The sequence below is a fragment of the Microtus pennsylvanicus genome, chromosome 5 (genome assembly GCF_037038515.1).
Source record: "Microtus pennsylvanicus isolate mMicPen1 chromosome 5, mMicPen1.hap1, whole genome shotgun sequence".
In the NCBI taxonomy this organism is placed as follows: Eukaryota; Metazoa; Chordata; class Mammalia; order Rodentia; family Cricetidae; genus Microtus; species Microtus pennsylvanicus.
Window position 1 is genome coordinate 61,715,911 of NC_134583.1, and position 21,859 is coordinate 61,737,769.

Below are 21,859 nucleotides of genomic sequence, written 5' to 3' on the forward strand. Positions count from 1 at the left end.
GAAGGCAGTCATAATCATGGGAACTCAGGAAAGCATTTATTTATGAAAGGAATCATAAATGAGAACTAAGAAAGAAGTAAAAGCTGTCAGCTAAGTAAACCATTAAGCTCTAAGATGAGTAAGAGAGAAAGAAAAGAATAAGCCGGGCACTCGGGAGGCAGAGGCAGGTGGATCTCTGTGAGTTCGAGGCCAGCCTAGTCTATAAGAGCTAGTTCCAGGACAGGAACCAAAAAGCTACAGAGAAACCCTGTCTTGAAAATCCAAAAAAAAAAGAATAAACAGTCTTAAAACAAACCAGAACAGCAACAATCATAAATGTTAATAGTCTAATTTCTCCAATTAATAGGTTCAGTTTAGCTGATTGATTTGAAAACAAGATCCAAATGTGTATTATCACCAATAGACACTTTGAAAGATACATGCAGACTAACAGTGAAGGGATGGAGAAAACATACTGTGAGAGCACAAGTCAGTGGCATGCTTATGGATGGTATGGACTGTGATCCCAAAGAATTTTAGTTGTAAGTTTACATCAGTATGATAGATGCCTAAGAGAGCAACTCGGGATTGCCAGTGGTAACCTCTTGGCTCTTTCAGTGCTCTGGCTGCCTTCTGAACAGTTTCAAAAGCATTTAAATTCATATAGTCACCTAGAGTAAGAGTATATATTTTGATTTTTAAAAAGTACATTTTAAATAAAAAACTAGTCCATATATATATAAAGACGGCCACTGCATACTCATAAAGGGAGCAGACTGTCAAGAAGATCTATAAGGTTACTGAGATGCCTCACAGGTAAGGGTACTATTGAACATAACAACCTGTATTTTGTTCCCAAGGAGCAAACTAACTCCTACAAGTTACCCTCTGACCTCTACATGGGACATGGTACACATGTTCTTATACATATATACACAGAAACATGCATAATAAGTAAATGTTAGAGTTTTAATTTAAAAACCTGCAACAATGATAAACACATTTCAACTAAGTACCCAGTGTCATAAAAACAAACATAATGACAGATTGGTCTAGATTCAACAATAGTGAATGGCTTCAAAACACTACTATTATTGATAGATTATCCAGACCTACTCCCTAAAAAAACAATAGACAAACGATTCAGTGACAGTAGACATAAAATGACAATTTCCTGAAAAGGCCATAGAATACTTATTTTCCTTAGCAGCCAATTGAACCTTCTATAAAACAAATCACATTACAGTCCATAAAGCAAATACTAAGAAATGTAAGAGAATAAAAGCAGTTTCTTGCATTTTAAAATAACAAGTCAACAACAAAAGAACTGTACAATATGAGGAGATTAGTACTCTTAAATGATCAGTGAGTTATACCATGCTTAAATAATGAGTCCCTGAGAAACTCATTGAGGAAATTTGAAAGTCCTAGAAGCAAGTGAAAATACAAGTACAGCTTACCAGAACCTTTGAGATACAGCAAAATCCATTAGAAGTGGAGAGTGTATACCTATGAATGCCTGTATTTTTTTTTTTTATTGAGCTCTACATTTTTCTCTGCTTCCCTGCCTGCCTCTCCCCACCCCTTCAACCCTCTCCCATGGTCCCCATGTGTAACGGTGTAAATGAATGCAGACAGATTGTAAAAATATATACAGCTTTAATAGACTTACAGAACCACCGTTCCCGCGGAGACCAGGAAAGCAGAAGCAAGCTCTGCTAGCATGCTCGCCAGATTTATAGGTAAACAATAGCCTGAGGCGAACACGGCCCCTACGGGGTGAGACTTATCCCTACATCTTCCCCTTTTGTATAAATAAGACAGAACTAAACCAAATACAACTATATACAATAACAAATAATAAATGTAACAAACAATATTGAGAACAAAAGTTTTGCTAAACATTCTATCTCAAAGAGTCTAAATAATGTAGAGAGTAACTACAATTATATAATCTTCAACTCCGTCAAAGATCTGAGAAGGGAATAAATATTACTTAACAAACGAGATATATCCAAAATGTGCAACAATTGACAGAGACAACTGACTACCTGGGCAATCACCCAAAGTCTCGTTTGCAATGTTGAGTCAACCAACTTTGGCTAAGGCCTAACATAACTGACATACCATTTTCAAAGGCAAGCAACTTTTCAAAACTATCTTATTTTGTCTTGGCAGGATATGACAGTCCTGTTTTATCCACTGATGCACGCACTGTATCTCTGTCAGTGGTTGAGGTATGGGCATTTCTTTGCCCAAAGGCCAATTCTGCCAAAAAGAAAGGCTCCAGGTGGAGTGTCTTTGGTGTTCAACATTCTCTCGGGAATAGAGCGGTGTTGCCAGGAGCAATTGTGTCTCACTATCACGAAACTCTGAGTTAGATTAAAGGCCATTTTCTACAGCTCTTTGAAGAGGTCGAAGATTATCTATCTATACTGAGTATAATCTCTATATATCTAAAGAACCTGATTAGTCTAATTATGACAAACTTAGATGACTATTAATCTATATAATTCTCAATATCTATCTAACTTAAAGACTAAGACAATAAACAACTGTATAACAAATGAGGATAATGACCTCCAAATATAAACACTGTACAAATATACATTGCAATATGGTAAATATATATCAATACACAAACATTATATAAGTATCTTAATCAGAGGTAGAAATGTACACTGCAATATGATAAATATATATATAATATATATATATATACAATATATGTCAATACATAAAAAATGTTTTAAACAGAGGTAGAAACATGCATGCATATAATAGTCAATATAATTTAACTTTGTATCAATATACAAGAATCAATACCAATATATTTGTCTAAAAACAGTAACTCACAATTATAAATCTATTATCCCATCATCCCTCTTTTTTTTTCAAAATGTTCCCTGAGCTTATAAAATTCCTCCCCCAACCTCCCAACCCCTAAATGATGTCCCTAAACCCAAGGGCAAACTTTACTGGGAGAGGGGACGTCATCCTCTAGAATTACTTCCAGCTGTCATGGGGGCGACGTTCTTTCTGGGGGATCCTGTAAAAGTAAAATGATGTTAAATTTCAAGATCAATGTCTTTTAAAATTGCAAATAGTCTCTGAGTATTTTGTGGAGGTCTGGCCAGAATGTTGTACAAGATGTGCACCATTTCAGCTAACCAAGTTGGGATCGTCTTGTGCAGCTGGTACCCAAAACAGGTCTTGTAGTAGCGCTATCAGTATCATGACGTCATATCAACCTGGTAGAGTGGTTGTTGTGGGGCCCCATCTTCTTCCTGGAAACTTCAAATGTCACTTCAGAAAAAACTCATTGCTCATTGTGAAAAACATAAACATTAATCATATAGACATATATAGACATACATATATATATTCAATGAAAGGCATGATAGATATATTCAATGAAAAGTATGATAGATAAGAAAAAAAGCAAAGATGTTTTCTAAACTCATATTTCTTTCTGTCCCATATCATGGCTCTTGACATGAGACAGAAACTCCAGAAACTCTGGGTTTTTCTCTTACTAACAGGCTTGGAATTGGAGAGGGACTGAGCCAGAGTCCAACTTCAAAACCAGCTCTACATATTTATAAATAAATGTTTAATAAGACATATATATAAATTAATACTTACAAAATGTGTCCATCCATCAGTAATTAAATATTCAGGGTCCCTTAATTTCTTTGAAGATGAGTATTTTCCTGTGGAGATAAGAAAAGAACCCTGCCCCCAACCTATCTGTATTTCTTACCATCAGTATGCTCGCCATCCTTGTGAATGAATTGTTATTTATCTTTTCCAAGTGGCTTATCTTCTTCAAACCGAACCTTTATTAATTTTGACGGTATCCACAATTTTTCTTCACCTGTGGAGATAAGAGCAAAACCCCTTCCCCAACGCAGCACATTTCCTGACTTCCATTGTGAGGTCAGCACATCCTTGAAATAAATCGGTTGATTTAGTTCAGTAGACTTTTCCATTATCCAATGTCTTTCTGCAGCCGTTGTTCCCTTCTCATTAGCGTTGAAAAAATTCAAGGTTAACAAAGCATTATGTAACCTATTTCTGGGGGTGTTTTCTACCCCTTTCTGTTTGTTCAACATATCCTTTATAGTTCGATTTGATCTTTCTATGACTGATTGACCTGTAGGATTGTATGGTATACCTGTAACATGCTTGATATTGTAATAATCAAAAAACCATTTCATTTGCCTAGAGACATAAGCAGGATCGTTATCTGTCTTTATTTGTGTAGGTATACCCATGATAGCCATCACTTCTAATAAATGAATGATTACTGAATCAGCTTTTTCTGAGCTTAAAGCAGTTGCCCACTGAAAGCCTGAATAAGTGTCAATGGTGTGATGTATATATATTAATTTGCCAAATTCTGCAAAGTGGAACACATCCATCTGCCAGATTTCATTCCTTTGGGTGCCCTTTGAATTAGCCCCTGCAGGCAGTGCCGTTTGGTTATAGAAAGAGCAAGTAGGGCATTTGACTCCAAAAGAAAAAAAAACAAAACAAACAAAAGGAAATATTTAATAAAGAAAGAAGCTGCTGTTAATGTTTGCTAAAAACGTATTATGGACATTTCATCTATCCACTTACTTTTTCTCACTCCTTGTATGGCATTCATGGTTATAGATGGCAGAGAGAGAGTACGGATGGTGTTCCCAAGAACTGTTGTTTATGTAAGTATAGTAAATGCCTAAGAGAGCGACTCAGGGGCTGCCACTGACAAAACCCTGGGGTCTTTCTCAGTGCTGTGAGTGCTTTCTGAACATCTCTAGATGAATTTAAAGATGCAGAGTAACTATAGTCAACGAGGGTAAATGTCAAGATGTAGTCAAGAAAAAAAGAACACACAAGAGTCTAGGAAGGACTAGTGTAAAGAAGGTGTGATAGGGTGAAAAGGGCCAAGGAAAAAAGCCCTGCCCCTGACTTGACCCCAGGACCATGTCTTGAAATTACACCAATCCCTGAGTTTACACCAGAGTCAGACAACAAAAATCCACCAATGCAAATCCACCCTAGAAAGCTCCACCACCCCTCAAAAGCCTATACCCTGTTGAGTTTGCTGAGACAGCCACCCTCTTGGATTCTTTCTTCTCAGTGAATCTCTTTAGTGAGGTTACTTGTGTGGCATGACATTTTCCCCAGAGCCCAGCTGTATCAACTTCCACCAGCGCAGAGTGGAGGAGCAGAGTGGGGCCAAGCAGAACTGTACCACTCTCGCTGGGGAAAATTTCCCTAGTGGAGCAGAACTGTAGCACTTTGACTTGAATAGAGCTGTAACACTTCTTGGTAGCAGAGCAGAGCTGTACCGCTTCTCCAGAGCAGAAAGTAACAGCTTCACTGGGAAAACCATCCCCTGCCAGAGCAGAACAGTTACACTTGCATTTAGGAAACTTCTCCCTGTAGCAGGGCTATAAGCTGTGATGCTTGTGGTGATTTTGTGGTATTCCTTAGCTCTCAACTGCCAGGATGGAACTCTGAGCAGCAATGCTTACAATAGGAAAGAAAGATAATTTGTTTAGGTCATACTTTAAATGAGAAAGTACCACATAGATCCAGAATTGGAACCTAATTAATCTTATTTTGATTAGATTATGAAATAGTTAAGTTTGGTGTGAGCAAAAAGTAAAGAACCAGAGGATTATACAAATACTACTTGAGTGTTAGAGGAATGACTTCAACTCACAACCAATTTTAACACATCAGTGCTTTTTTCCCCCTCCTTTTTTATTGTCCCCAAACATTTGAGATTATACTGTCAAATCAATATCTGACCACTAATGGAATATTCATTGACAAAACACAATAAAGGTAAATTTTTTCAATAGTAGTTTATAAAGCATTATAAACAAGTAAAACTTAAAACAGTCAATTTCCACCCCACACAAAAATTAAAAGACCCTAGGTGTGGTGGCACACCTCTAATCCCAGCACTCTGGAGGCAGAGGCAGGTGGAGCTCTGTGAGTCTGAGGCCAGCCTGGTCTACAGAGTGAGTTTCAGGACAGACAGGGCTGTTATACAGAGAAACTCTGTCTCAAAAACCAAAACCAGTTGGGGGGGGGGGGGGGAGCTCAAGAGACAAGGGAGACTATCATAAGCATGATAATTAAACATAATCTTCCTACTTTTCAAAAATGCCTTTGGGTTAAACTAATAAACAACCTTCATAGGTTAAAAATAAATGAACAGAAATTGGACTTATTACAACTTTAAATCAACTGTCTTAAATCAACTCAGAGTTGTATGAAACCATAGGCAAAAATTAAAGGAAAGCAGGAGAATGGGCCCTTGCTAAATGTAGACCCCAATATAGGTGGGTACTTATACAAGGATAAACAGCAGCCTCAGGATGGAAATGATGTGGGAGTGTCATATCAATCTGTTGATTTCTTTGGCTAAGCAATAAAAGAAACTGCTAGGCCCATTTGATAGGCCCACCCTTAGGTGGGTGGAGTAAACAGAACAGAACGCTGGGAGGAAGAGGAAGTGAGGTCAGACTCCACAGCTCCGCTCTCTGGAGCAGACGCCTTCAGAGAGACGCCATGCTACCTGCTCCAGGGAAGACGCACGCTATGAAGCTCCGACCCAGGCTAGAATCTTCCCGGTAAGCGCACCTAGGGGCGCTACACAGATGATTAGAAATGGGCCAGAGCAGTGTTTAAAAGAATACAGTGTCCGTGTAATTATTTGGGGCCTAAGCTAGCCGAGCCAGGCGGCTGGGGATTTGGGGACGCAGCCCAGCCCTGCCGCTCCATATTACTACAAATGGCGCCCAACGTGTGGCTAACTGAGCCCACTGAAAGCCTGAGAAAGCTTGGAAAAGAATAGAGTAAAGTATGTTTCTTATGGCAATTTCTTGGGTCTGCTCTGCTTGCTAGAGGCAAGCAAGTGCCTCATCTAAGAGAGGCTTCCTGACTCAGCTTTAGCTGCAAAGCCTGCAGCTCATTAAGAGGTCCTGCCACGAAACACTTAAATGGTGTTGACGAAAAGCTGAACACATGCTTTTCGGTTTTCAGCCGTAGCAGAAAAAAAGCTGCGTTATTTTAAAGTGTGGCTTCCTGGGGCTTTGCCGCCAGTGGCTTTATGTTTGTGTTCCCGCTTGGGATCGGAAGGAGAGTGCTCTGAGACCTTGATGATGACTCAGAGCTCCCCACCTGCTCCTGGGCAAAAGGCAGAATCAGGCTTAGGCAGGCGGAAGAGCATGGCAGATTCCTGCTGCCCTACAGAGACGTGTTTTCAGACTGCGTAGTGCTCTGCGTGTCAGATTTGGATGTAACTTGGATGAAAAGAATTTCTGTGCTGCACACTCAGTCTCAGAATTAAAGTGCTGAGTGCTGCTCCTACCTGGTGGCCCCAGAGCTAGCACAAAATGGTACGTCCTCCATTTTGAAATTTTCCTGACTCAGCAGCAGGAACAAACCTGTGTTGTTTAAAAATGCCGGCTTTCTGGGCCATCCTGCCAGGGCAAACTCTGACTGTTTGAGGCAGGAAGGCTGGCTACCGAGAGAGGATTTGAGTGTTGTCTGTTGTAGCTCGCTGGCTGGCAGGGACCTTGAAATGCTATAAATGTGGCTACAGCCTGTATATCAGCCATGAGGCTGGAAAGCTAAGGATCCAGCTGTCAAAGCCACACCTTTAGTCCTACTGATATTGCTTGGTAAATTAAAGGCTCTTGTGGTCAGAAAAAGAGAGATATACAGTAAAGAGAGATTCAAAGACAGAGAAAATTTCTGAATGGTTTAAAGTGTGTTAAAATATATGCAAGCTGAAAGTTGAAGTTCTTAAAGCAAAAAACAAAAAAAGGAAGAGAGTTGTTGTGTGTACACACCTTTAATCCCAACACTTGGGAGGCAGAGGGAGATAGACCTCTGTGACTTCAAGGTGTGGTAGCACACGCCTTTAATCCCAGTGCCTAAAAGGCAGAGACAAACAGATCTCTGTGAGTTCAAGGTATAGTAGCAAACACCTTTAATCCCAATGCCTGGGAGGCAGAGACAGGCGGATCTCTGAGAGTTCAAAGACAGCCTGGTCTACAGGGTTATTCCAGGTCAAAGATATGCGCTCAAAAAACAAAACCTTAACCTAGGAATGTCTCAGCTTAGATTCTTAAGCGCCTAATGATTTAAAGGCGCAAATCAAAACTGCTCCTGGATAGTAAAAAATTACAGATTCACAATAGGACAGATTCAGACTACTAAATGAGTCACACTGTTGGATAAATGTACGTTGGCTTGGGAGAGAGAAGAAAAAGAATATAGAGAATAAAGTTAATGGTTTAAAAAGAAAAAAGTAAAAGTAAAGTCTTTAAAGAGACAGAGTACAGATAGTTATAGATATAAATAAAAATAAGCCGCGTAAAGATGAAAAATTCACAGAGAGTCTGGATTCTTTGTATTATTGTGTTTTCTTTAAAATTTTTGACTGTGAAGGAGCTAAGTACAGAGAGACATTTCATTATATGGACTGCCAAATGGAACCAGAACGGATATGATAAGGGTATTATGTTTTCAGAATTTGGGTCTAAGGATATGATGCTTTGGAGAGAGTCTTCTTTTGTTTTCACAGAGGATGAGACTCTATGGATTTCTCCTATTCCGATTTGGTATGATGGACCACGTCCTCCTGAAGGGTTGCTGTGAACTTCTTCAGAAAATTGCTTTGCTTGACTGCCAACTGAGATGAAACTAGCACACAGGTTATACCATGAAAGACCTAATTAACGACGCCCCCATTCAGCAGGAAGCAGTTTGGAGAGAAAAAACTGCGCCCATGTTCCCAAATATAGTTTATAAATGTTCTTTTACATTTAAAGGGGGAAATGATATAGGTATAAATAATTTGTATTGATAGAGATTTACGGTCAATTTTGTTATATGTATAAATGTTTCTGATGTAATTTTTACTTGATAACTGTTATATGTAATTTTGCTATGTTAAGGTTAAAGCCTTCCTTTTTTTGTTTAAACAGAAAAAGGGGAAGTGATGTGGGAGTGTCATATCAATCTGTTGATTTCTTTGGCTAAGCAATAAAAGAAACTGCTAGGCCCATTTGATAGGCCCACCCTTAGGTGGGTGGAGTAAACAGAACAGAACGCTGGGAGGAAGAGGAAGTGAGGTCAGACTCCACAGCTCCGCTCTCTGGAGCAGACGCCTTCAGAGAGACGCCATGCTACCTGCTCCAGGGAAGACGCACGCTATGAAGCTCCGACCCAGGCTAGAATCTTCCCGGTAAGCGCACCTAGGGGCGCTACACAGATGATTAGAAATGGGCCAGAGCAGTGTTTAAAAGAATACAGTGTCCGTGTAATTATTTGGGGCCTAAGCTAGCCGAGCCAGGCGGCTGGGGATTTGGGGACGCAGCCCAGCCCCGCCGCTCCATATTACTACATGGAAATGCACAGAACAGAGGCCAAGACTCCACTTGGGGTGTTCAGCAGAATGTTGCAACTGGCAGAAAATGAAGGAGCTTTGTAAGAGGACAAAGAGGAAAAAGAAGGTAATATGGAGAGAGCTTAGGCGATTTGTGGGATCCTGTTAACTGCCTCACACTGTGTATCATCAGAGTCCTAAGAAAAGAGAGAAGAGAGCAGGGTAAGAAAATCGTAAAAACATTTAAAAGTCTAAGATACATGAATGAATTCATCCAAAAGCCTTAATTCCAATCTGAATAAACTCAATATTCCACAATGAGAAACGCTGAAATAACATTATCGGATATCAAAGACAAAACAGTAATTATGAAAGCTGCCACAAGAAGTGATGTGGCTCCAAGGATCCCCAAAAAAGTACCATCTTATTTCTCACTGGAAACTATGCATAGAGGCCAGAAAGCAAAGGCTAGCCCAATTAAAGGAATGGAGGGGAAAAAAATCAAAATTTCCATATCCAGCCAGGTATGATGGCATACACTATCACTTGGGAGGCTGAGGCAGGAGGACTCCAAGTTTGAAGTCAACCTATGATACATGGCAAAAATGTATCTCAAAGAGTCCAGAACCCCACTGCCAAATGCTCTATATCCAGCAAAGAAAATATTATTCCAATAAAGAAAGGAAAATTAAGATATTTGCAAATAAATGAAAATATTATGCTAGTATAATATTCTACCAAAAAAAGCTAAATAAAAATCAACTGAAAGCAAAAGTTATTAGATAATAAGCAGATTTAATCTACATAGTGCATTCCAGAACAGTCAGGGCTATAGAGAGAGACCCTGTCTCAAAACAAAACAAAACACACACAAAAGCAGCTATCAAAATGTTGTTGCATTTTGGAATATATCTGCTTGTTTTCCCTGAAGCATTTTAGAAAACTGGTAGTATAACAATAATTAAAGTCTATACTAGTGGTTGTACAGTATCTAAAACCATGATCTGTGGAAACAGCACCATAAGGGATAGTTTTGGCTTTGCTCTGCTTCAAGGCTTTGGTTTTTGTTTTGTTTTGCTTTGTTTTTGGTTCTATGCAGCATATTATCATGTAGCTTAGGCTGACAATGAACTCTCTGTGTAGACAAGGATGGCCCTGAACTTCTTATCCTCCTGTTTCCACCTCCCTAGTGTTGGGATTGCAGGCATGACCTACCATGCCCGGTCATGATGGAAGATTTATAAAACTATAATAACTGAGTGTACATGCTATTGAAGGTAATTTGAAATTAATTCAAAGTAAATTTTTTTGCATAATTTTAATGTTAATTGCAACCTGAGCCCTGAGGGATACCCACACTGCTCTTCCAGAGGACCCATCAATCCCAAGCACCCACAATGGACAGCTCACAGCCTTCCATTTCTCTATTCACCTTCCACATGAATCCCACACTTTCATTCTCTGCAGTTACCTGTAAACACACACACACAGAGTCTTTTTTTAAAACGAAAATCATGTTGGTTGCAGTTTCCTGTTGGTGATCATTAAGAAAGTAACACACACACACACACAAAGAAATGAACCAAACTGTTGCAACAACAAAACAATAGAAAAAGAGACAAAAATTGAAGGACTGAAGAACAAAAAGGATATGGCATAGAAATCAAATGAAAAAATGACAGACACAAGTCACTATCAATACTTTGCATATAAATGAATTGAATTCTCTAATCAAAAGCCATACATATTCAGAATTTATAGTAGTTCAAGTATATTCTGTCTTTAAGATACTTATATTAGATACAGAGATACAAGTAGGTTAAAAATAAAATGGAAAAAATTCTATACAAATAAAAGCTGAGACTTAACTTCATTGAGTTTACAAATATAAAGCAAAGTAGATCTTTTATGAGTTTTTGTTGTTGTTGTTGTTTTGTTTGGTATTTTTTGTTTTGTTTTGGTTTGGTTTTGGTTTTTCGAGACAGGGTTTCACTGTAGCTTTAGAGCGTGGCCTGGAACTAGCTCTTGTAGACCAGGTTGGCCTCAAACTCATAGAGATCCACCTGCCTCTGCCTCCCAAGTGCTGGTAAGGCACGCGCCACCACCGCCCGGCTGCAAAATAGATCTTATGTCAAATTTTATGAGATATAAAAGCAAATTTTTATGTAGATAAATATGTCACATCATCAAGAATATATTAAAATTCAACAAAATGTAGAACCAAAGGGAAGATAGTTATATACTAATAGCTGAAAACTTTGCTGCTCCATACTTCTGTTTGTTTGCTTTGGGTTTTGTTTTGTTTTGTTTTTGTGACGAGGTCTCACCTTGTAGCTCTGGCTGTCCTGGAACTCACTATGTAGACTAGACTTTCCTCAATGAAACTCACAGAGATCTGCCTGTGTCTGCCTCCCAAGTGCTGAGTTTAAAGGTGTGCACCATTATGTCCAGTATTAGTGCCCCATACTCGATGTTAGATAAAAAGCTATCCTAAAAGGAAACAGAAAGCATGATTAATGCCTTAAACCAATTTAACCTAGCAAGTATATGAAGAACACCCAACCTAAGAATGGCAGAATAGGTCTTACATGCAATATTCCCCAGGATAACAGTTTAACCCATGAGTCTGGATACATTTAAAACACCAAAATTATATAAAATATTGTCTCTAACAGTAATAGTATGAAACTAGAAATTAACACTAAAAGAATGTTAGAAATTAATAAGTATATGGAAATTAAATTGCAAGCTTAAATAATTATAATTTCAAGAAAATAATCAAAAGAGGAAATAGAAAATAGATGAATGAAAACAAAAGCAACATTACAAAAATTCTAGCTTGCACTGACAGGGATTCTCAAGGGGAAATTTATACTGTGTATGCATCCACCTTAAGAGAAGACTTTTCAAAGAATGATGGTGTTCCATGATATAAGTACCTGGAGGGAGAGCATCTGCAAAGCTACGGTGGGGCAAGCAATAAGCCTTGCAGAAAAGAATGAGGTCAGATGTTCATCACATGTAAGGGAAGATTGTCTCCCTAACCCTGGCAGAAGGGCCAGGTGAAGCTTAGTGGGAGAGCACTGGCTGTATGACTGAGTCCCTGAGTCAATCCTCAGTGCCAAAATGGAGGACAGAAAAGCTAGTGGGAAAATAAATAAAAGATCAACTTTTATAACAACTATAAATAACCACATCACGGAAGATCAAAGAAAATAACAAGTTACTTATTTGCTACATCCTATAATTCTTAAATCTAGCTTAAAATTCATCTTGAGCACATTCACACCTATGAACCTAGTACTTGGGAGGTAAAAAAAAGGTCAAGAATTTCAGACCATCTTCAACTCACAGCAAGTTGAAGACCAGCCTTGGTTACATGAGTGTCTGAAAATAACCAAAGACAGAAGATCATTTTCTTCCTGTATGTCTTACTGTTTGGCACTGTTTCAAATGCTGTGCTGGTTTTAAATAAGGCAGCTGTGTCCCTTGTGTCCTCAGATACTCAGAATAATGTGTACGGCTTTGGAGAGCACGGCATTGGGAAGTTTCTGGTCATGCTGGCTGCCATGGGTTTAGTTTTTCTCCTCTTGCTTTTGTGCCTGGAGACTGTTTCCTGGAACCTGAAGAAGTTGGTCTTTCGTAACATTATTTTTTATTTCTACAACAAATTCAGAAACAGCAGGCAAGTAAGTAGCTAATTAGACTTTAAATATAATTTAAATAAAGTGCAACATTCAGCCAGAAAATAAAAATGTACATTTTCTCATTTTTATTACTTGTTAAAGAAAATGTTATTTGATTACACTAAAAGAGACCTGTGACTTGTTTGAGGGGTAAATATCTTAGCTTGAGTTAGTCCACTAGGAAATAAGTCATTCTTCCTGGACTAGCTACAACTGAAATTAATTGTCCTTATGCTAATAAGAACATGCTATTCACTCTAAATATAGAAACTTTTTCATTCTTTGAGAATTTTATACACTGTGTTTTGATGATAATTCCTCCCGTTCCCCAGCTCCACCCAGATCCAGCCCCCAGTCCATACACACCCAACTTTGTGCCCTCTTTTTATTTTTGAAGCCTACTGCATCCGATGTGTGCTGCCCAAATATTCTTGGAGGTGTAGTCTTCCACTGGAGTCTGGACGACCTACCAGGGCATCTCACCCTGAAAGAAAGTTAATTCTCCCTCTCTCTGAAGCTATCAACAACCAAAGGCTCCACAGCTAGAGTTGGGATTTTGCTCCCACCCCACCCCTACTTCCCGCTGGGCTTTTGTCTGGATTGAGCTTGCTCAGGCCCTGTGCTTGCTGTCACACCTACTGTGAGTCCCTGTGTGCAGCTGCCCCGCTGTGTGCAGAAATCACTAGTGCCCTGGAGTCAGCCCCTGCTCCTGGCTCTCACAGAATGTTCAGAACAATAGTTTCATAGAGTTTTGTCTTTGACTCTCCTTGACTGCCCCTGCTCTTCTAAAATGGAGCCAACCAGAAGTCTGTTTGTATGTGAGAGTTCAGGAAGCTCAGGAAGCGGGGAGAAAGGGTCTTAGAAACTGCTCGATATTTCCTCATATCTTTGATATTAAACCCACAAGTTAGTGTTCTTAAATCTGTGGGTTTAAACCAGCTCTCTATAGAGTGCCCACATGTGTACTCCTTGTCCTGCAAATCTAGGTTGTAGAGTCTGACCTAGGAAGCAAAGAAGAGGAGGACGAAGGCATACAGGAAGAAAGAAGGAAAGCTCACACACTGCTACTCACGTCCCAGCATACCCCTCTGGTCCTCAGTGAAGTTACAAAGGTAATGTCACTTCCTGGCCTTGGAGTTTAAGCTTTTCCCCTGCCTTTAACTGACCAGTAGCAGTACTGGTACACTGCAGTTCTGCAGAGGCCTGGACGGGAGTGGACTCCGGTGAGAGTGTCGCTTTGTCAGCTTTCAGAGTCTGAGGGATTAGCTCTGTCGTTCATGACCAGTGTCTCGGTTTGTTTGTTTTTAACTTTCACAGATTTATTTTAAGTGCCCTGTTGTTGAGGCTGTGAGAAATATCTCCCTTGTAGTCAGGAAGTCGGAGTGCTTTGGATTGCTTGGATTAAATGGAGCTGGAAAAACTACTACCTTTAAAATGCTGACCGGAATCGAGACTATCACCTCTGGAGTCGCGTTGATCGATGGCCAGAGTGTCACCAAAAATCCCAGAAAGGTATTTCTTTCCTTAGTCCATGACTTCATGTCTTGATGGAGGAGACAGACAGGCAAATTGTTAAGGAACAGGGGAGGGAAGCTAAGAACCATGATCCATAAGTCCTCATTTCTTAGAATTGAAAGACTCCCTGGCCATGCTGAGTCTGAGGGCAGGAAAGTACCCTTTCCGGTGAAACAAAAACTGAGTGTCTACAAATAGATAGACCTGGAGGAGATCCGCTCTTGCAGCTAACCTGCCCTGACATCAATTTTGGAACACAACTAATTAGAAAAAACGATTGTGAAATTAGAAAGGACTGAAAGCCTCAGCACTATGAGGATGCAAGTTTTGAAAAAAGAAAGGAAGATGATGCCTGGGTTTCTGTGTTGAACTTCTGAGGGGGAAGACTCCAGTCACCAAGACGATAAATATCTTGAGAGAGTTATGTTTGGAGGGCATTTGGATCTTGAGCATCTCTGATATGTCTAAGTGGGAGCATGCAATTCACAGTATGAACCCATGATAGGAAAGTGATATGAATTTGGGGTTTATCAAAATATGGATGAAATTTAAACTGTGGAAGTAAATGAGATAGTCTGTAAGTAATGTGTACAATAGAAAGAATATGGACTCTATTTGGTGAATTATCAACACTGAAATACAGAATAAAGGAACTGGAGAAGAAATGAAAATTGGAAAGTTAGAGGGAAAATCTGGATAAAATTTTCTCTCTCAAGCAAGGTAAGAAATAAACTTTTAAGAAAGAAATTGACTGGTGTTCTTGGGTGTTTTCAACCCATTAAGTGTCCAGTGGAGTTCTCTGAAGCCTGGCACAGTGGTGTGACACATAGACAAGCCAGGTGTGGGGATAAAGTGCATACACAGGTCTGAAGAAAGCTGCCTGTGCAGCCAAGGGAAAGTGAAAAATTACACCTGGGGTGTCAGCAGATAGCCAAGACAAAGCTGTGACTCAGCACCTAGAGCAGGACAGAGAGTCTAAAAATATATACCAGCAAAACTGAACAAAGAAGGGATTCATTACTTAAGGACTGGGTGAAACCAACGTAAGTGGTGTGCAGTTAGCAAGTCTCATGCCTTCTGTCCCTAACTTTGCTTAAGTCCTTCTTCTCGTACCTTCTGTCCCTAACTTTGTTACGTCCTTCCTGGGTAAAAGCAGTAACCACTGTCATTCTACAAACCCCCCTGACATCCAGTCAGCTATAAAGGTCTGTCTCCATTGTATTGGGGATCTAGCTGTGTACCATGCACCATCTTCTCAACCTTACCAGATGCTTTCCCTGGATATGAATATGCACACTGTCTGTTCCCCTGCACTTACCACAACGGATTATTTGACCCATCTTTTCAAATTTTTTTTTGGTGTGGTCCATTTTAAAAAATGCTATTTGAGCAGGTTTTTTTTCTTTTTCCTTCTTATGAGTAGAATTAAATAACTTTCCTATAAATAGTCTATTTGTATCTTTTATATATTTCTTAACTGTTAATATTTTCCCTATTGCTTATGATTCTTCAAGTCAGAGACACTCAAAAAAAAAAAGTACACATTTGCCTGTTTTTCCTAGGTCTGTTTCTACATATGCTCATTCCAGAGGTTCTGTGACTCTCTTTATTTTCCTACATATTTTCTATTTAAATGAGTGTAGACATACACATGATGATTAGTTATATTGTTTCTTCTTCAAATTACATCCAACCTCATGTTAATTATTTTTCCTGACATAATTACTTTATTTTTGTGTACATGTTTGTATGCATGTACACGTGTGTGGATACAGATGCATATTTGTGCTTGGAAAGGTCAGAGGTCAATGTCAAGTATCTTCCCCAGTCATTTTTCTACCTTAATTCTTGAGGCAGTGTCTCACTGAAGCTGGAGTTCACCATTTGGCTAGGTTTCCTGGCCAGAAGCCTTCAGGATCTATCTGGCCCCACTACTGCCATGCCCAGCTTTTTATGTGAGGGCTAAGCGTCTGCTCTTCAGTCCCCAGGTTTGAGTAGAAAGCATGTTACCAACTATGCCACCTCCCCAACTTCAAACATAAATTTTAGCTCAGAATTTTCCATTTGTTTTTTTGTCGTGGTTTTGTTTTCTGCCATGTGTTCTTACTTATCTAAATGACAAACTTTTTCGTTGTCCTCATTTAAACATAGTTGTAAGAGTGTCTTTCAAATTTGAATCTGATTATTCCAGTATTATGGCTATTTGAGTGCCAGTTTCTACTGTGCTCACTGAAGTGTGGGTAATTTGCATACATCTTTTGCCAACTAATTTTAGATTATATCCTAGATATTATTAATAGTGCATTGGGAGAGTTTTAATTCTGTTATATTCCTTTAAGTATTTTAACAGGCATTTGAAATGGCTGAATTCACACTCTACATAAATTTTACTCCATATTAGTTATGAAGTGATATGTTAGCTTAATTCTTTTAGCATTAACTTGATTAAATACATAAAAATATATACTCCTATTTACTTTGTATATGTGTATTGAGAGGCAGCTTATAATTCCTATCTGTGAGAGAGCTGATCTGACAGAAGTTACTGGACCATTGCTGTAAACAAAATACTTTAATAAGAATATTAACAATGCTCACTGTCTCTTAAACACTCAAACAAAGGCCTTTTTGAGGCACATCATAGTAATATGAATATATATATATATACATTATATGTGTGTGCATATATATACAGAAATACATACATATATATATATATATATATATATATATATATAATTCCAGCTAGTGGTGATATTGATACCTTATTTTACTTCATTGAATTCCATCTGTAAAAAGATGCTGAAGGCGAAAGAGCAAACCATTCTTAGTGGAAGTTGTAGAAGTATCAGATTTTTTTAGTAGTGAGAGTTAAACAGCTTCACGTCTTATACCTCATCCCTTTGAGATTTAGACTCTGTGGAATAGCTGACAAGGATCTGCTGCTCATAATTACCCTCTTGATTCAGATTAGGTCAAGAATTGGTTACTGTCCTCAGTCCGAATCTGTGCTGAACCACATGACAGGCCGGGAACTGCTGATCATGTACTCTAGGCTGTGGGGGGTTCCAGAGCAAGACATTAAAGAGTATGTGGAAAGCTTTCTTCATTCAGTGCACCTGGAACCCATTGCTGACCAGCTTATCTGCACATACAGGTGAGACATTGTGTTGTTGTATAAGTGACCTATCCTGTACGTTTTCTGTTTAGAGTGAATGCCCACAAAGCCCATTTCTACCTCTCTGGTACATGGAGGTAGTGACTGTGAAACAACTTAGCTCTCTGCCAAGGCTCAGACATCAGGAAAACAATATATCCCACTTGGATGGTGTTAGCCTTTTGCATGTTTTAGAACAATCTTTGTATTTTAAAAAAAAGTCCCTATATCTCCATGGAGATACACACACACACACACACATCATCAGTTTGAATCATATCACAGAATTCTACATGTAAAAACAATCCTATGAATTAATAACATATATTACTCTTTCTTCTTCACATTATGGAGTGGTGGAAGCAAACGTAGGCTGAGCACTGCTATCGCCCTAATGGGAAAGTCTTCAGTTGCCTTCCTGGATGAGCCATCTACTGGCATGGACCCAGTAGCTCAGCATCTGCTGTGGGACACAGTTACATGGATCTGTAAGACTGGTAAAGCTGTCATCATAACTTCTCACAGGTAAGAGCCATTGGAAGCTTGGTTAGAAACTGGAAGTTGCTGCAACGGGTGTTGGATGGAATAAATTTCAGTCAGGACTATGAGGACTTAGGTATGTACTGCTGTAAGCTTCCAAATGTCCCTGTCCCATATGATCTTAGTCGTGACCACCTGTAGTGCCAAGGCTTCCAGTGCTAAGTGTTCCAACCCTAGCTATTTCCATTTATTCTCTGAAAGAGTCTCCTTAGAATATTTTCTTTTTCTTCTTAGAATGGAAGAATGTGAGGCACTCTGTACGAGGCTGGCCATCATGGTAAATGGGAGGTTTACATGCCTAGGCAGCCCCCAGCACGTCAGAAAGCGGTTTGGTCATGTGTACACTCTAACAGTAAGGATCAATATTGCTAAGAATGAAGATAAAGTAGAAGAATTCAAAAAATTTATTGAAGCAACTTTCCCAGGTAACATAGGTATGATAGACTCAAGACTACTAAGTTATATTCACTGTCCTGCTACATGTTTTCAAGTATAGATCTCATTGAATTAATCATATTTATTTAACCCTTATACCAAACTCATTTTAATAATTTCTATGAATTTATCCCTGTTGTTTACTAAGAGATTTTCACTGATAGCAGAAGTTTTCAATAGTTCCTTGAAAAAAATCAATAAGCTAAAGTTGCTAGTATGAATTAATATGTAGAATTAATTTAATTTTTTTCTTTTTATAGAAAATAGGTTCTTTTCTCATACAATATATTCTGATTACAGTTTCCCCTCCCTCTACTCCTTCAAGTTCCTTCCCACTTCCCCTCTCATCTGGATCTACTCCCCTGTCTGTCTCTCTTTAGAAAACAATAGGCTTCTAAGAGATAACAAACATAATAAAATAAAATACAAGGTAAAGCAAAAACCATCACATCAAATTTGGACAAGGCAAATCAACAGAGGGAAAAGAACCCCAAGAGAAGGCAAAAGAATCAGAGACTCACTCTTTAACACACTCCAGAGTCCCATAAAAATACTGAATTGGGAACATAACATATAAGCAGGCCCTGTACTACCTTAGTTTGTGTGAGTTCATAAGAGCCTTGCTCAGTTGATTCAGAGGGTCTTCTCCTGATGTCCTTACTCCCCTCTGACTCTTACAGTCTTCCCACCTCCTCTTTTGCATAGTCCCTGAACTCTGCAGGGAGGGATTTGATGGAGACATCCCATTTCGGGCTGAGTGTTCCAAGGTCTGTCTCTCTCTACATGTCTGCCTGTGTGTCTCTGTATTTGTTCTCATCTGCTGCAGGAGGAAGCTTCTTTGATCATGACTGAGCAGGGCACTGATCCTTGACTGTAGCAAAATATCAGTATAAGTCATTTTATTGCTACTTTTTTTTAAGATCAGTATTATTTAGTTTTGCCCTAAGTCTCTGAGCAACTACTCTCTGGTTCTTGGTCACTCAAGCAATGTCAGGTATGAGTTCTGTCTTAGTAGGGTTTCTACTGCTGCAAGAGAACACCATGACCAAAAAGCAAGTTGGGGAGGAAAGTGTTTGTTTGACTTATACTTCTATAATGTTGTTCATTATTGAAGGAACTCAAGATAGGAGCTCAGACAGGGCAGTATTCTAGAGGCAGAAGACAATGTGGAGGCCTTGGAGGGGTGCTGTTTAGTGACTTGCTCCCCATTGCTTGCTCAGCCTGCTTTCATATTGAATCCAGGCCCACCAGTCCAGGATGGAACCACCCACAACAGACTGGACCCTCCTCCAATCAATAACTAATTGAGAAAATGCCTTACAGCTGGATCTTCTGGAGGCATTTTCTCAATTATATTTTCCTCCTTTCAGATGACTCTAGTTTGTGTGTCAAGTTGACATCTCATGGAGTGAACTTTCAGTTACTCCATAAACTCTGTGCCACCATTGCCCTAGGTGCACTGTAGATCAAAGGTTTTGTGGCTAGGTTGGTGTTTACATTTCTCTTTTGGTAGTCTGCAGAGTACCTTTCTGTACCTAAGTAAGACACTAGAACGTGGTGGTGAAGGTTCTATGTAGGCACCAGCCCAACCTCTCCATGTTCAATGTGTCATATGACGTTTGTCTTCACCAATGAGGCCTGGCTGTCAGTTTGTGGAGAGCAACCTATTGTCTTGGCAACCGCCTGAGTTATTTGAAGATTTCCTTGGGACCCTTTTGTCTGAGAGCTCAATTGGATATAACCCAGTCCAGGTTCATTTGATGACAGAGATGGCCACCTGGAACTTGGTCTCCCTCACTATTTGTGCACTTCATTAGAATCACCTTCATATATTTTAGAAAGCTTCCACTGGTTTCCATACCAACCCTCAAATGCCCTTCAATTCTAGCTATCTCTCCCTACATCCTCTTCTTCAACCCTATTTTCCCTCCCTCTCTCCACCTGAACCTCCCTTCCCACACCTGCCACAGTACCCAGTCTACCAATAAAATATATGTCCTTCTCCAAGGGAGATCCATGGCCTAGCCCCTTCCTCTGTGCCTAACCTCTGGGTCTACAGATTGTAGCTGAGTTATCATTTATTTAAAGGCTAATATCCACATGTATGTGAATGCATGTTTTTACCTTTCTGGGTCTGGGTTACTTCATTCAGGACGATCTTTTCTAGTTTCATCAATTTGCCTGCAAATTTCATGATGTTATTTTTAAAAGTTGAGCCGGGCGGTGGTGGCGCACGCCTTTAATCCCAGCATTCGGGAGGCAGAGGCAGGCGGATCTCTGAGAGTTCGAGGCTAGCCTGGTCTACAAGAGCTAGTTCCAGGACAGGCTCCAAAAGCTACAGAGAAACCCTGTCTCGAAAAAAAAAAAAAAAGTTGAGTAATACTCCATTGTATAAATGTACCACATTTTCTTTCTGTTGAGGGACAACTAAGTTGTTTCCAATTGGTAGCTATTGTAAATAAAGCAACAACGAATGCTGTTGAACAGTGTCCTTATAGTAGGGTGAAGGGTCCTTTTGAGTACATGACCAAGAGTGATGTCGTTGGATCGCTAGGTAGATCAATTCCCATCTTTCTGAGGAACCACCATACTGATTTCCATATGGATTTCCAATGTGACTGTACAAATTTGCCCTCCCACCAGAAATGGATAGATGTTCCCCTCATTCCACATACTCACCAGTCTGAGCTGTCACCTGTCTTATTGATTGTAGCCATTCTAACAGGTATAAGGTAGAATGTCAAAGTAGTTTTCATTTGAATTTCCCTGATGGATAAGGATATTGAATGTGTCTTTAAATTTTTCTCAGCCATGTTATTTCCTCTCTTAAGAATTCTCGGTTTAGATGTGCACCCCCATTTTAATTGGGTTATTTGTTTTCTTGCTATCTAGGTTTTCTTAATTCTTTAGACTTTTAATATTAGGCCTCTATAAGATGTGGAGTTGGTAAAAATATTTTCCTATTCTGTAGACTGCTGCTTTGTTCAGATGATACTGTCCTTTGACTTACAGAAGTGTGTCAGTTTCATGAGAACCATTTGTTAACTGTTGATTCTAGTGCCTATGCTAATGGTGTTCTGTTCAGTCTTCTCCTGTGTCAGTGAGTTCAAGATTATTCCCTACTTTCTCTTCTATCAGGTTCAATGT

At 39.4% G+C, this 21,859-nt stretch overlaps 1 protein-coding gene across 1 annotated transcript in view; it reads left to right on the forward strand.

The window, feature by feature from the left end:
• LOC142851324 (phospholipid-transporting ATPase ABCA3-like) overlaps nt 1-21,859 on the forward strand; it is a 123,914-nt gene that overhangs the window by 91,883 nt on the left and 10,172 nt on the right. The window contains exons 23-28 of the mRNA XM_075975192.1: nt 12,881-13,068; nt 14,052-14,177; nt 14,383-14,577; nt 17,550-17,737; nt 18,092-18,262; nt 18,512-18,702. Coding sequence (XP_075831307.1) covers nt 12,881-13,068; nt 14,052-14,177; nt 14,383-14,577; nt 17,550-17,737; nt 18,092-18,262; nt 18,512-18,702 — 1,059 coding nt within the window. The remainder of the gene's footprint in view (nt 1-12,880; nt 13,069-14,051; nt 14,178-14,382; nt 14,578-17,549; nt 17,738-18,091; nt 18,263-18,511; nt 18,703-21,859) is intronic.